The 15,773-nt window shown below is 40.5% G+C and overlaps 1 protein-coding gene across 1 annotated transcript in view; it reads right to left on the bottom strand.

The window, feature by feature from the left end:
* Positions 1–15,773, bottom strand: part of SCAPER (S-phase cyclin A associated protein in the ER) — a gene marked incomplete in the record, with an annotated part of 4,815,867 nt that overhangs the window by 2,786,381 nt on the left and 2,013,713 nt on the right. Inside the window, 1 exon segment of the mRNA XM_044077465.1 lies at positions 13,214–13,356. Coding sequence (XP_043933400.1) covers positions 13,214–13,356 — 143 coding nt within the window.

Raw genomic sequence — 15,773 nt, 5'->3', positions numbered from 1 at the left:
GATTGCCACCTATATGGTAGCTTGGGGTTACCTTGTTTTTCCCGAAGGGTATGACTATACATTTTTTGGCGTTTAACTTCAGGCCATGGCTCTGGCACCAGCTATCTGTTTCCATGAGTCCCTTCTGAAGGATATCCGTGTCCGATGCACTTTCCACTACGGCGCCCAGTTTGCAGTCGTCTGCAAACTTTGTCAGCCAAAGTCCTCCCATGTTGGCCTGTACTTCTGAGAAGTAGATGCCAAACAATAGGGGCCAAGGACCGAGCCCTGTGGGACACCACTTGTGACCGGCTTGGAGTCTGACACAGCGCCAGCAACTCTAACCCTGTGGGTTCTGTCCTTAAGCCAGTTTGCAACCCATCTTGTGACATATGGGTTTACATTTAAGCTGGTAAGTTTTTCTACAATACCCGAGTGGGGTATTGTGTCGAAAGCCTTTGCAAGGTCAAGGTAGGCTGTATGGACTGCCTTTCCTCATCAATGGCCTTGGTGACTGTTTCAAGAAGTCGACCAAGTTCAAAAGGCATGATCTTCCCTTGACAAAGCCAAACTGGGTCGGGTCCAATGTCTGCAAGTCCCTATATCTTTGTTTATGAGCTCCATTATGATCCTCTCCATAGCTTTGCAGACTAGACTTGTTAAGCTTATGGGGTGGTAATTACCAGGGTCCGTAGAGGTGCCTTTGTGGAGTGGGACCACAGTTGCCGTCGCCACTCCTTGGGCACGATCCTGTGGTAAGGCTGAGATTAAACAGCTGCCTTATGTGCGGGTTTAATTCCTCATTTAGCTCGTGTAGCACACAGCCAGGGACACCATCCGGTCCCATTGATGCTGTGTTTTTAGCTTTAGAGAGAGCAGCTTTCACCTGCGCATTTGAGATGTCCGGGAGGCTACACTCGGCTGGGATAGTTATCTCTCCTTTAGGGGGGGGGAGAGGGGGGTGAAGTTTGCACTGAACCTGTCTGCCAGTATGTTGGCAATGTCTGTGGGTTCAGTGATTTTTGTATCATTTTGGACTAATTCTGAGCATATCTGGGAGTTTCCACCCAAGTTCCTAACATAGCTGAAAAAGGCCTTATGATTGTCCTTTGAATCCATGGCAATTTTTCTCTCAAAATTGGCCTTAGTTGATTTTATGAGTGCTCGTATTCTTTTACTAATAATGATCAGGGGTGACTTCCCTTTTATGGATTTTGTTCTATCATGTAACAGCTTTCTCCTCTTATTGTAAAGTTTGTTAATGGCTGGGGTCCACCAGACTGGACGTTTGCCCTTTGTGGAAAGAGTCTTGGTTTTATTTGGGATTGCCTGATCCATGCAGTCCTGGAGGTGTTCATAGAAGGCATTTGTAAGGGCTTCCGCAGCTTGGGTTGTGGTTTCCACTGGCTCAGGGGCCTTGAAGGATACCACACCAGTCTTGAGTAGTGTGAAGTTTGCTTTAGAGAAGTTCTTCACTATGGTCTTTTGTTTGGGGTGGGGGCGGATGTGGATTTCCAGTGAGATTAGTTTATGATCAGATCTCACCAATGAGGGATATACTTCCGGTGTGGAGCATTTTGTCCCCATGTTTGTGACAATGAGATCTAGTATATTTTCTCCTCTCGTGGGAACAGTGACTAGCTGTTCCATGGCATTTGAATTTATGAACTCCAGGAACCGTTGGGCTAGAAAGTTAGGGCTTGAGTAATGTTCCCAGTCTATATTCGGGTAGTTGAAGTCACCCAATATGATGGTGTTTGGAGATACATTTATACCCTCCAGTGTCTTCAAGAAGGCTGTGTGGGGTTCCTGAGTTTGGGAGGGTGGCCTGTAGCATGCTACAATTTGTAGAGCAGTTTTGCCTATGGTTAGTTGCACCTGGATGGTTTCCGAAGCTTCGTGCGTTGCCACCAACCTGGAGGTGTGGGTATCCTTTATGAATATGGATACACCCCCTCCTTTTGTGGTGTGGTCCGGGTTTTGGGGCCGGAACGCATGATATGAGGTAAAACCTAATAGTGCCGGGGTGCTCTCAGGAGCCTTGAACCAGGTTTCGGTTACAGCACAGACATCGATGTTCTCCATACTGAGAAGGGCCTCGAGTGTGTGCATTTTGAGATTTAGACTTCTGGCATTGAGCAGCATTACCCTCAGTTTCTTCCCATTTTTGTTTTCTAGGGTGGTAGGTTTACCTTGCCTAAAAAAGGCACTATGGGGGTGGCAAGAGCCTTAGCCAATATCCGGAATCCCAGGGGTGACAGGTGCAAGCCGTCCCTTGCGAAGCAGCGTGGCTTGTCAAGCATGTCATCCCAGGCAGACAGACACTGGATCCCCTTTGAATGACACCAGACATTAAGCCAATTGTTAAAGCTGATCATCTTGTGATGACAGCCTGATCACCCGTACGGAATTCAACCAGGTCTTAGCCACATTAACTCAACTTACCAACACTCAACACAATGCGGGATAGCCCGCCCTCAGCATTGCCTGGTAACCAGCAACATGGTATGGAGCAGAGAAAGAAACGCCCTCCAAATGCAACAACAGGAAGAACTTTGGTTCCACCACTTGACTTTCCGGGTAATTCAGCACAGGGTATGGCTTCTAACTGTGAACAAGGAACTAATATGCAAAGACCACAGACTGATTTAACAGATTTACAGCTTCAAAACTTTAATTTCAATGTTTGGACTGAACGACAATTTTCCTTTAATCAAGGTACTTTAACACCCAACATAATTAACAACATTGAGAGTGACTTTAATATTTTAAGAGATAAGCTTTATGCTTATAAAAGCAATCAATTAGAGATTAACTATCTCAAGGAATGTGTGTCAGTTAAGCGTGTACCGAAGAGTTTGCGCTTCTACAAGTTCCCGAATAATATACAGCAGGGAACTCCTTATTATAACAAATTATGTGAAATCTTTGATAAGGCTGGTTTGGAAGTTTTGAATGTAATGATAGCTGAGTATGAGGCGAAAGCCTATACTCTGCTGAAGGAACTTAATGTGTTGAATAATTCCTTGGTTAACGACAGTAATTTTTTATCTGTCAAAATTAATTACGACAATGTTTTTAAAGAGGTGGATCAATTTTGTGTAAAAATTTTAAACCGCAAAATGCGCAAATTAGAAAGGGACTTGATAGAATATAGAGAGGGTGTGGCTTACCCTGTCCCTGGCAAGACTCGCAGGGACAATAATCAAGTATATGAGACTGATAACCAAGGTGCTGTATTTAACAACCATTCTGGTTTTTATGCTCAACCACTACGTAGGAGTGAGAGATTGGCAGAAAAAGAAAGGAAAAATTCCTATCAGGATTTTCAACAACCCCCAGACAGAGTGGGGGGAAGGGGGCAGAGACATCACCAACAAGGGTGGAACAACAGGCACAAGTAGGTTTACACTATCATTTTAGATGTAAGGAGGCTAGATGAATTTTGTTGTGAGACTACAGAGAATTACACTATTGTTAAGAAAGACAACTTTGTTATTTATAACTACACAGATATGGAGGTGAATTACCACACCTTTAGGTTACTCACTCGAGGCTTTCAGTTCGTTCCTTTGCGTCCCTTTAATTTAACTAATGCACTTATTGACTTGAAACTTTTTGTAAGACAGCTAAATTTAACTTTGCATTTTAAAGGGCAAGCATGTGTAAAGAACGAACTTACTAAAACTGGTACATTCAACCCTCCCATCCACCCTTCCATCAAAGTATTTGAGGAGTTAGTTGAGAGAGATCTCAGGACTTTACATTCTCAGGATACACACTCACCTCCTATTAATTTAAAAGAAGAGGAAGTTCTCTTAGTTAACTGTCTTAAGGACAAAAACATAAGGGTCATGAAGCCTGATAAAGGTGGCGGAGTGGTTCTCTTGTATAATTCTGATTATGACACCTACCTTTTTGGTATGCTACAAGACACCGAGCAATATGAGGTAGTCTCCAGAAACGAAGTTAATCTTGCCACATCTAAAATCAATTTTTTGCTTACTGACCATTTACTCCAGGGTGTGATAAATGAAAAGTTATTTGACTATTTGCATGTGAACAAACCCAAAACCCCTGTTATTTTTGGGATTCCAAAAACACATAAGGGGTTGAATCCACTAAAGTTTAGACCTAGCGTTCTCTAGAGCAGGCAGAATAACTGAGCCACTTGGCAAGTTTATTGACCATGTAACTAAGAATTTTGTCACCTCTTTGAGAAACATCTGTAAAGATTCCTGGGATTTTCTCAAAGGCATTCAACCTACGTTTTACAAGGTAGATTTGTTTATGATTACCATAGACATAGTGGAACTATTCCCTAGTATCCCTCATTGTACTGGTTTGGAATGGTTTAATGAGGTACTATCTACTGAGGCCCACCTAGGGAGCAGGGTTACCAACTTGATAACAGAATTTATGGAAATTGTGCTAGAAAACAATTTTATACACTTCAATGGCGAGTTTTATAAACAAAAGAAGGGAGTAGCCATGGGTGCTTCCTGTGCTTCACTCTACGCTAACTTAGTACTGCACAGATGGGAACAGAAGTTTATTTTTTCAACTGATTGGGTCCATCTTATCACTCACTATAAGAGATATTTAGATGACATTTGTATTTTATGGAATGGATCATTGGACCAGTTCCATGAGTTTCATAATTACTTAAACTCTACTACTCCTTTTTTGTCTTTTACTTACAATATCAGTGCAAGTGAGTTGCACAATCTGGATGTGACCTTATTTAAAGACGATTCTAAACAAACGTTCCAATCCAAGCTTTACAGGAAACCAAGTTTTTCCAATTCCTACTTGCATTTTGAAAGCGGGCACCCCTTTTACCAAAAGAAAGGTATTATTAAAGGGCAACTTATTCGTGCCTCTAGGATGTGCAGTACATTTAGTGATTTTGTGGAAGTAGTAGAAATCTTGAAGGAATTATTTTTTGAGAGAGGCTACCCTGTTTCCTTAGTGACTAGCTTGGCAGAAGAAATAATAACCAACAGGGACAGTAAATATCCTCCTTTATTAGGTAAAGGACTTTCTCAGAGCCCTGAGTATGTAGCTGAAGCTAATTCAACACAACACAGTAGTTTTATTTATACTTATTTCTCTTAGCTCCCTTAACATTGAGAACGTGATACGGAAACATTGGCCGGTCCTCACGTTGCATGATGAACTGAATAAAATAGTCCATTCACACCCCAGTTTTGTAAGGAAAAGGGATGTTAACCTTAAGCAATGGTTTGAAAAGAAAAATATTTTAAAATCTACACTAGACAATCACAAATCAGGCACTTTTAAATGTGGTGCCTGTAGGCAATGCTATGGCATTTTTAATGATTCGACTTTATATATTCCATCAAGAAAATTCCTTTTCAAATCTAGTTGCCATTCCAACTGTGCAACTAAGGGGGTGGTTTATTTAGGGGTATGCTTAGCTTGTTCCAGTTTTTACATAGGAAAAACTGAGAGACCCCTTAGAAAAAGAATCTACGAACATTTTTACGACATATCTAAAGAAAAGGAAACTAATGCCTTTTTTAAACACTCCACCATCCTGCCCTAATATGTTATTGAAGTTTATGGTGTTAGAGTAAGTAGTACCAGATGCTAGGGGTGGTGACTGGGAGACCACACTTGAATATCGAGAACTTTTATGGCAATTAAGACTGGATGTTGGTAAGCCACCTGGGCTTAATGACAATATTAATATTAGCAGTGTCCTTAAATTAAGGATGGCTCGATTATAGCTCTAATTTTGGTCTGACTAGGTTCAAACTAAGAAACAGTAATATTAATTCAAATGCACAAGCACTTTTTATTATATAGCATATATACACATATATTTATCTATTTTTACTTTGTTTAATTTTGTCTGGCTTTGTGATGATTTTTATTGTTATTTATCATTCATACTTGGTGATTACATGATTTTATAAAGATTTTAATACAACAATTTTTATTACTTTAATAGATAAATATACTCACCAAATAATATTTTTATTGAATGTTTCTATTTTCATGAACAGTTAGTGTGATTTTTACTACAATCTGTTGGTATGTACACATTTTTAATGTTAGTTTGACAAACGGCAATCATTTGTATACACTTGTCCAACAATTTAAGCAGTTTATATCAGTTTTTTAAGCATTTAACATACACTCAAATTGTAGTTCTGTTTGGTTTTATATTTTTTTATATTTTTTAATATTTCTCAACATTTTTTAATAAGTGGTTTCCATGTCATTTAATAAAACTAATTAAGCTAATTAAATAAACCACGTGGGTGCACACTTCTCTATATAACACAAACCATTTGTACTGCAAGAACAACTTGAAAAAGCTCGGTATTCTACCGAGCGAAAGCGCTTGTTTTTACGTGTGATGTCATTTTCCAATAAAGGATTTATCTATTTGATTCTGCTGGTGACGTTCCCTGGCTGTGTTTCTTGAGGTTCTTGGTTTCGTTTTACATTTTGGAGTTTCAGTGTTGCACTTATGTGGATAAATGATCGAAGCAAAGGTACCAAAGACCAAACAGCAGACAGCCCAACGGATATGCAACCTGTGTTCAGGCTGCTGGGGAGATAGTTTGAGGATCCACATTCGTATGTCTGTCTACATACTCAGACACATACAAGTTGAGGAAAAGTAAAGCTTTGGTACCTCAGCCAGATGTCTAAAATGACAATCCAGATGTCAGGAATACTATAATAGTGATTTCAATCAGATCATCTGGTGCATCCGTCTGGACCATGGAAAAACATGAGGCCTACATAGTGAGGTTCTTAATGCAAGTCTGATTCAACTGACTTGGGTAATACTGGGAACCATATTGCTCAAAGTGAGAATGTTTTCAACGTGGGAGGCATAGGCTTACCAGTTGGATAGTTTCCTAACAGCTTTACATACCTTAGCATCATCCTAAAAGCAAACATGGAGGAATAAGGGTATCTATAGGTGCAGCCAGGCCATTAGATGGAGGCAGATGACCCAGGCAGACAAAACCCTTAGGGTATGTACATGCTCTTCTCAGCCACCAGAAGTTAATAACAATGAGGTTTGGTTATTTGTCCCTGAACATGGTGATGAAACCCAGAATATTTGGGAAAGGCAGAAAGGCAATCATGGACCTTCCAAGTCACTGAAGAAAGGACATATGCACAGCTATCTTCTCCTTGCACTACTGCACTGAGTGAAAAGGGGGAGAACTACATTTTCTTGAGTGAAAAACAAGTTCATCTCCACAGATCTCTGTAATGTCCCATTGCTGGCCAACCCTGTCCAGGAATAACCTCTGAATATGGAATTGTTACAAAAGTCTAGAGACCTCGTTCAGGACATCTGTCAGCTCAATCAAATCCTTGGGCATGTGGCCTAGTGTCAGTTAACCATCACATACCTACAAAGAGATTATAACCTTGTTCCCTGTCTTGATTTAAATTACATATGATGGACTCCCTACCAGAAGCATTTTTCTGAGAGTTCCAAATTGATGGCAGAGTCTCCATCTTCATGGGGTCCACATTCCCTTCATAGTGTGGGAGCTAAGCCCACAAGCAATGCAGTCAGGATCAAGATATGTAATAGTTTCAGCAGTACAAAGGGAAGACCTACCAGTAGAGTGATGAAAACTGCTTACTGGTCTAAGGGCAAGCAACATTGGTCTGACACTAACTGGCCAAGAAGAGCATGGTGGCTTGGAAGTTATTAACACAACCTAGTCCACTGCATCACTTGCATCATCAGGTGTGCAAAAAGAAGCATAACAATTAAGGCCTCTGTCAAGTCTAGGAAGTGTAGCAGGGTAAAAGCCTCAACACTATTTTCTGGGACCTCATCGGCAGAGAAAGGAGTACGCTGATAAAGGATATCCTCAGAGTCAGTATCAGTGAATAGTTCTTCCACTTTATGGTGATCTCCACATGAATGTCCACAGCAGCTTCCTTCAGACATCCCTGGAGGGGGATATCAAGAGGCAATTAGGTAGTCAGGAAGAGGGAGCACCAGCAAAACTTTTTACTACAAGGCTTTTTCCACAAAGTTCCAGCACCCCGGTGAACACTCTGGATGCTGAGGAAGGCCCAAACAGCAAAACTCTGGATGCTGAGGAAGGCCCAAACAGCAAGAATCTAAAAGAAAATGATGCCCACCCAGAACACATTTGAAAAGTCTCTTGCACAGATTCTAAATTATTGCCAAAAGGCATTCATTATGTTCCAGTAAAACAATTCGGATCCCCTCAAGATCATGCTGAAGTCCTGAATAAGACAGAACTCATCCACTCCCTTCAGGATCACAAATGGTTAAAGAATCCCTGAAGCACCTCAAATGGACAACCTTTATGACTGTTTCTAGAAGCAGAGTCTCGGTCTCTTCCAAGAGCCCGGCTGTTACAGATTAAATCCATCACTGGGTATCTTTCTGGGGGAAGAGTTTGCGAGCCAACATAAATCCAAAGATAGAAATATCTAGAAGCCAATGGCCCTTGGTATTGATTGATTTTATAACTTGGTTGAACTTTGAGAAAAAAAAACACTGAGTGATGTTCCAAACTGCAGTCAGCTCTGCTGTAGGTCTGACAGGAATGTTGACAGCCTTTGTGAAGAAGTTCCATGATGTAAGCTGGGGATGAAAGCGCTTAACTTATTTGGTTGGAATCAATAAAGAAGTTGCCTATTCTCTGCTGCTTATTCATTTTTATAGTTTTTGTGTTCGTTACTGAGTCAAGCCTTTCTGAATTTGTTGGCACTGGAGGGGTCAAAGTCTATTTCACTTTTAAAGATTTTCTTTGGACGTCAGGGAAGCCTCTTATTTTTTGGGCTGATCAGGTTAAGCAGAAAATGGGTGAATGTGGCAATGAGAGATCGCAAAGGCCCTCTCCAGAGATAAGGGCCTGCTTCTTTTTCACTACATTATCAGCCAGATCCTTAGCAGGCTAGCTGAATACACAAACAACAGATCTCAAGAACCTTGCTCCTGACAGCCTCCTTAGAGTAGGGTATGCTCGGCCACACTATTTTGCTCAGCAACACACAAATGAGCCTGCAGTTCTAGCCAGTCAATTCATTCAAAATGATATCAGGTCAAATGGTATCCCACCATACAGGATTCTGGTAGATTCTCACAAAGAACATCCTGGAGCGCAGAATCACAGAGCTCTTCTAGGTTATCCAGGACAGCTGAGACAGACAGTTAAGCACCTCTGGCTCTAAAGTTGTTTTTGTTCTTCAGATGTGTTAAGTTAAACATTATGTAACTTGCTTCCCATGATTTAGCTAATTAACTCATTCATCAACAGCAGCAGCAGCAACCACTCCCTCCCCATTTTCTACATAGGGTCAGGAAGTCATGTCAACTGCTGGAATCTCTCCCAATTCAATGCTACTCTCCTACCTTATTCAACAGTCATTCCTGACTGTCACAGGTTTTCTCTCACACAACCCAGTCATCTCTTTGCTGGAGACCCTGCTTTTCTCTTTATCTTCTTCCTGTCTAAGCCAAATCTTCTTCACCAGATTGTCTTCTGCTTTCCCGCACATATGCTTGAAGCATAGTAATTTGTTTTCTTTGAACTCTGCAATTTCAGCTACTACTTCGAATTCTGCTCTGATGTCTTCAGTTCTTTGTGTGTCCCATAATGTGCATCCTCTCCATCACCTCCTGCTTCTTCAACTGCTCTACCTTCACTGCCCAGGTTTCTGTACTGGTTGCACCACTGTTTTGTACACCTTACATTTTAGCTTGTTTGGCATTCATTTGTCATACACTACCCATGACACTCTGTGCAAGATGGCTGCAGCCTCTCTAATTCTAGCTTTGACATTCTCATTCAGACTTCCCTTCTTTAGGAGTGCCCAAGTTGGACTCTTTCCTCGTCTATAGTTTCTTCTCAACTATCTGTTTCAATGCAAACATCAGGCTGGTTGTGCTGCATCCTAATCTAAATTGCTCATCACCCATCTTACTTTTTACTACTCTCTATATTCATTTATCAGTCACCCTCTCCAGCGCTTTCATTTAGTACAACGGGAGTCTGATACCACTGTACTGCTCACAGCTGTAAATGTCCATATGTTCTTGTACAATGCCACTGGTATGCTTACTCCCCAGTCATATGGGATAAGCCTTTCTCTCTTTACTGCTATGAGTACCCTCAGGAGCCATTTCTCTCTTAACTAACCCAACATCTTAATCATATCTGCTATGATAAATGGATTCATTGCTGACATAATTTTCGGCGAACGACAGTGTTCACTGCATTGTGTGTGTATACTATCTGTAACATTTGTTGTAAACCTCTAAATTTCAGTGCAATAATTTTTTATTTAAATTTTGTGGTTTTCTTATCTTACTGTATAAATATTAAACACTGAACTTTTCTCCCTGGGCCTTCATTAAAAAATGGGGGACAACCTAGTCAAAAATACTGCAATGAAAAAATAATTACAAATACATACATAGGGATACATAAAAATACCCAGTCTGAGTCAGTGAGGGATCCATTCAATCACCACAAACAGTGGTCCAAGAACTTCAAGATGTAGCCCCACCTGGGTACTGAGAGCATATCTCTACTTACTCTAAGGCCTTTGATGGAGGCCAGAGACAGGTTTTGGTTCAAACCTCACTAGCAGAAGGCAAACTATTGCTTGAAAATTTCAGAGGCTCAAGTTAGACAACAGACTTACCATCAGGTATAGTCCTAGTCCTTCTCAGGTGCTGACCTTGTGGACATCCTCTGATATATATCTGGGGCTGTGAAAATGACTTCTCACAGTGACCACCATGTGAAGAACTCTGAAATGCAGCCATCTCTATAAAATTGGCAAGCACATTTTCCTGCCTTTGGCACTCAGTAATCGAGTTTGAAACTCTGTCACTTGCAGAAGCAATCAGTATTTTGCCCTTTTCTGACAGTGCAGGTTTTGACTCATAATTTGACAACCATACAGTCAATTATGATGCTCAGTTATGCACAAAAATGACTGCAGGGAATGAGATCCAAATTGTGCAAGCAGAAAAAAAAGTCTCTGTGAACAAGCAATCTTACTGCATTCCCTCAAAGTATAAATCAGCAGTGTGTGTAGACATCCCTCAAAACTTGATGTTAAAAAAAATAAAAAATCTCAAAACTAGTGAAGTATTTTTCCCCAGCCCCCACCCCCACCCCCACATACACACAGTCTACATAACCATCATCCTTCCCACATCAGACTCAAGCCCATTTGTTCCAGGGGGAATCCCTGCAGACCCCCTAACCTAAGAGTTGCCCAGAGGAGTAGCTATCCAGGCAGTCACTCAGGTGCTTGAGGATAATGCAGGCACCTGGCAATGACACCATTTTGTTTGTAAAGCCTGACTTTTCCTCTTGGGTGGTGATGTTGACATGTCACAGAAGACACCTCTTATGCTCCTCCAACAGCATATGTATGCTCCTTCCCACAACCAACAGGATTATCATCACTGGCTTGGGCAGGTACAGTCACATCTTCCCTGCACCAGCTTCTGTGCTACTACACTGGGCAGGTCAGCAGTGACTGCATGGATCTAACCCTCTGCTCCTAGAATGGGTACACTCATTCTCTTATCTGTATTAAGTATCCAAGCCACTAATCAAATTCTGGTTGCCTGACCTGTAGCCAGGACTTTATCCCTTTGCACCACCAGCACAGCCTAGATGGTGAAGTATTACCCAAGCAAGGACTCATCCACGAGGGTACTTTTAATTAAACTGAAAACTTTAATTTCTATAGAAACAAGTTGTTCAAAAATAAAAAAATAAAAAATAATAATTCTTATTTACTACTAAACTAAAAAAGAACTGGTGAAAGACTTCATCAAAAGTTAGCAAACATTCTTGGGCAAAAAATATGAGCTCTGTTATACTAGGTACAAAAGCAGCATAAAAACCTACCAGAGAAAAGTTGCATCTCCCTTTATGGTCATCTCTTGATTAGTTTAAGACAAAACACAGGAGGGGGCCTTTTTCAAGAAAAATGCTCTGTAAGCAAATGCAGGAAGGCAATATCTATTACTACTACTTATTGAATGACACTGCCTCATACAAGACCTGCCAGTGTCTCACAGCTGATGAAAATTCTTCAATGTTTCTTTTAAACATTACATAAAGAAATTTGACACTCTCTCACTATCTCATAGTTTATTTCACTTCTATCCTATTATTTCACTCTCCTTGCAATGCAAAAGAATATTCAACACTGACAATGTTTTGTTATTCAATGCATATTAATCTGTATATATTGCTCAACATGAACTACTACTTCCTATCTTAATTAGGTTTGTCAAGACTTAAAAAAAACAAGACCTGCTTGTTCTTAAAATATAATAAAAGTCCAAGCAATGTTATTTCATCTAGGAGATAAAAAGCTTCTTGTCATCAAGTTGGCTCAAATGTCCCCTGTGTTTTGTAATTTACTAATTAAATGCACTGCTGCTTTATCAGAGATCCTCCATATTTATGCCCAGTTTCTATATAGATAATATATTTCTTCATTTTTTTCCAGGCTTTCATTTTTTTCTCATAACTGTTCAAAAGTCTATGACCCTTAGCTAACACTTGGCAGGTAGAAGTACTACCCTTAACCAGAGCTAAAATATAAACATAAGACTCCTATTCATACCTCTCAAGTGCAGGAATTTCACAGAATGCCCACATTTTTGGCTCATATTTGATCTCTCCTCATAAAATGTTTGGTTTCCCACCAAATTGCTTGAGTTTCAGACTTCATATTCTTCAGAAAATGCATGCTAATGCAGATGCTGCTATTCTACCAACTTTCTAAGAGCAATAGTTAAAATCAGACCCCAGTTTTGGGCCCTTAACTCCTATTATGTTTAGCTTTGTCGAATTCTTGCTCTAAGATGTTGAAAGGTATGCTCTCTATATAGCTCCATATATTTTCAGTGTTAGTCAAAGCAAAGGAAGAAACCTGCGCTTCAGTGGAAACAGAAATGAGTAGTATATATGAACCATGACATTACATGACAAGGGGGCCACTGCTGACCTTGTAAGGATTTCAGACCAACTTCCACTGCTTCTTTAGTAGTGCGTTAAAATCGACAATGTTCTGTTGTTCAGTGTGTACACACTATTGTTTTCTTACATTGCAACTCTTTTACTGGAGTTCATAAGCAGTTTACAGGGCAGGTTACCTAACAGACTCATTGCTTATCATCTAAAAATGAACCAGAAGGCATGAAACTTACCTGGCACGTTCCCTTGCTGCATCTTCTCGTGCTTTTTCTTTCTCCTGTCTCTGCTGTTCAATTCGAGCTTCCTGCTCTTTCCTCTTCATCAAAAGCTCTTCTACACGGGCCTGTCGCTCAGCTTCTAAGACTCGTTTACGTTCCTGTTTTAGGTAAAAATACATTTATGGGGAATATAACATTCTTAGTATAATTTTACCATTGCAGTTCTTACAAATCTGTACATTTTTAAAAATACCCTCTAAAAGGGACTTAGTGTGAAAGGTTTCAGTAAAAGAAACATAATGCAAATACAAGTTTTTGAAGGCATTCAAAACAGTAAATCTTTATACCTTAGGGCATCTTACCAACATAGGAGCCCTCTTTTAGCAATAATGCTGCCTTTTTAGGGTGGTCTTCGTTAGGTTAGCACAGCACTATAGTATGCAGTCAGGCAGCACCACTGGCTTAGAGACAAAACCTGATTAGGACTGAGGTGACCAGAGTTTGATTTGTGGCCCGGGTTTCTGCTGGAGCTGACATGGAGAAGAAGAGAGATGTGGCTTTGTCAGCTGAGCTCTCCTGCAGTGCATGCACCCGTGGTTGATTCCCCAGTGGATTCCAGAGATGCCACAGAACTGCTGGGTTCAAGGTTGACAGGGCAGGAGTGTAGTGACGTACTACATTATTTGTGGAAGTGAGTGAGCTGTCAAATCCTGTGCATACACATTATGGCTAGGACTGAATAAAGAAAAACTATACAGCTGTGGATGACTGGCAAAATGATGGCCCCTCTTAGCTCCTGCCTCATATTCTTATGCAAATGGTACCTAAAAGGAATTAAAATTGAACCACTCAAGCCATAAGTTATATTCCATAAAAAAAGAGAACCAATTTTGCCTAAGCCAAAATGGGGTCACCACAATTATTTTTTGTAATTCTTTCTGAAACTTTAGAAGTACCTTGGAAATCACTGGAGGGTGAAAAACCATAAACCTTACAAGAACATTCCCGGCCAAGGAAATAAGACAGCATCTACCATCTATGCTTCGCTGCAAGGATGTTTTGAACACTTTTCTACTTTTCTGTTTTGCAAAAAGGTGAACAGCTCTACTTGAGGTGTTCCCCACATTCAGATCAAGTCCTGGAAACTGTTAGTATAAGTTTCCACTCATGAGGGTCTGTCCAGGATCAACTGAGTCTGTCTGCTACAATGTTTTGCTCTGACAGAAAGCAGGGGGCCTGAAGAGTCACAGAATGCTGAAGAGCCAACTCCCAAGCTAACAGTACCAATCAGCAAAAAGGATACAATCTTGTATCAGCTTGCTTGTTGAAATATCACATCACTGTCGTGTCTGTAAGCACCTGTAAATGGCCCCGAGGTCAGACAAGGTGACGAGATATCAAAGCATACACAGCCACTAGATTTACATGATGGTGATGTGCTTTGGCTCTCCAGAGTCCTACAGGCCTTGTACTTTTGCTCAGATAGAAACTGCACCTCTATAATCTGAATAGTCTATCTGGACAGAGTGAAATGAGGATGGAAGAAAGAAAGGGGGTCCTGGACTGACAGCCATTTGATCTCTCAGCTACTGCAATTCTCAGCTTACAAACCCCAGGAAGGGAATCTCAACATCTAGGAGAAGACTGTGCAAAAAAAAGCCATCCATCTAAATAAGGAAAAATGTGGATGCCTTACAAACTGCAATGAGCCATCACTCGGGCTAAGCACTTTGTGAACACTCAAGGAGCAGTGCAGAGCCCAAAACATAATGCAGAAAATTGACAATGCGACCCAAACAAAGCAGACTTAGATATTTCCTGAAACAAAGAGCAATGGGTATGTGATGGCAAAAATCAAAGACAATGGTCTGGAAATAGTGCAGGGACTGACAGCAGAGTCAAGCACATAGAATTTTGAAACTTTCACATAAAGGTCGATCACAGATAGATCCTCCCAAACATGCTCCATCTCTTGCAATACAATATACGGAAATAAAAAAAACTTTGCCAAAGTGATCTGCAAGTACTGGTTCTATGAACTCTGCTTCTGACATACGTTGTAGCACTGGTGGAAACAGATCCATCTGGCTGAGCCTATGTGGGGAGATGCCCCTGAAAGGAGGAGATTTCACCCACTTGCCAAGTGAATCCTTCTTAAAAAAAAAAAAAAACACCCATCTGACTGATACTCAAGGGTAAGGAGTTAAGGGTCAGTTGGTGCGAGAAAGGTAGGGTAAATCTGGGAAGAGAAATATGTAAGATGATAGCATTCCCAGCATAGTCATTCATTAAGCTGGAGAATGACCCCTTTTGGGAAAGTTACAGTTTTTATTTGGTTTGGAAGAATCATCCTTCTGCCATTTTTTGAGAGTCCACTTGTATGGCTGGGATTTCTGTTTGTTCTGCCCTCTAAAGAACTGAGAGCTGGTATTATTAGGCTAGAACTTCGGTACCTGAAAAATCCTAGATATGCATATAGATATAGATATATATATATACACACACACATACATATATATATATATATATATATATATATGCATATATATAAATATAAAATTTTTAAAAAAAATAT

This window comes from Protopterus annectens, chromosome 7.part0, assembly GCF_019279795.1.
Source record: "Protopterus annectens isolate FY-2018-M chromosome 7.part0, PAN1.0, whole genome shotgun sequence".
Lineage (NCBI taxonomy): Eukaryota > Metazoa > Chordata > Ceratodontiformes > Protopteridae > Protopterus > Protopterus annectens.
The sequence above is the reverse complement of the archived record's forward strand: the minus strand, read 5'-3'. Positions and strand labels throughout refer to the sequence as shown.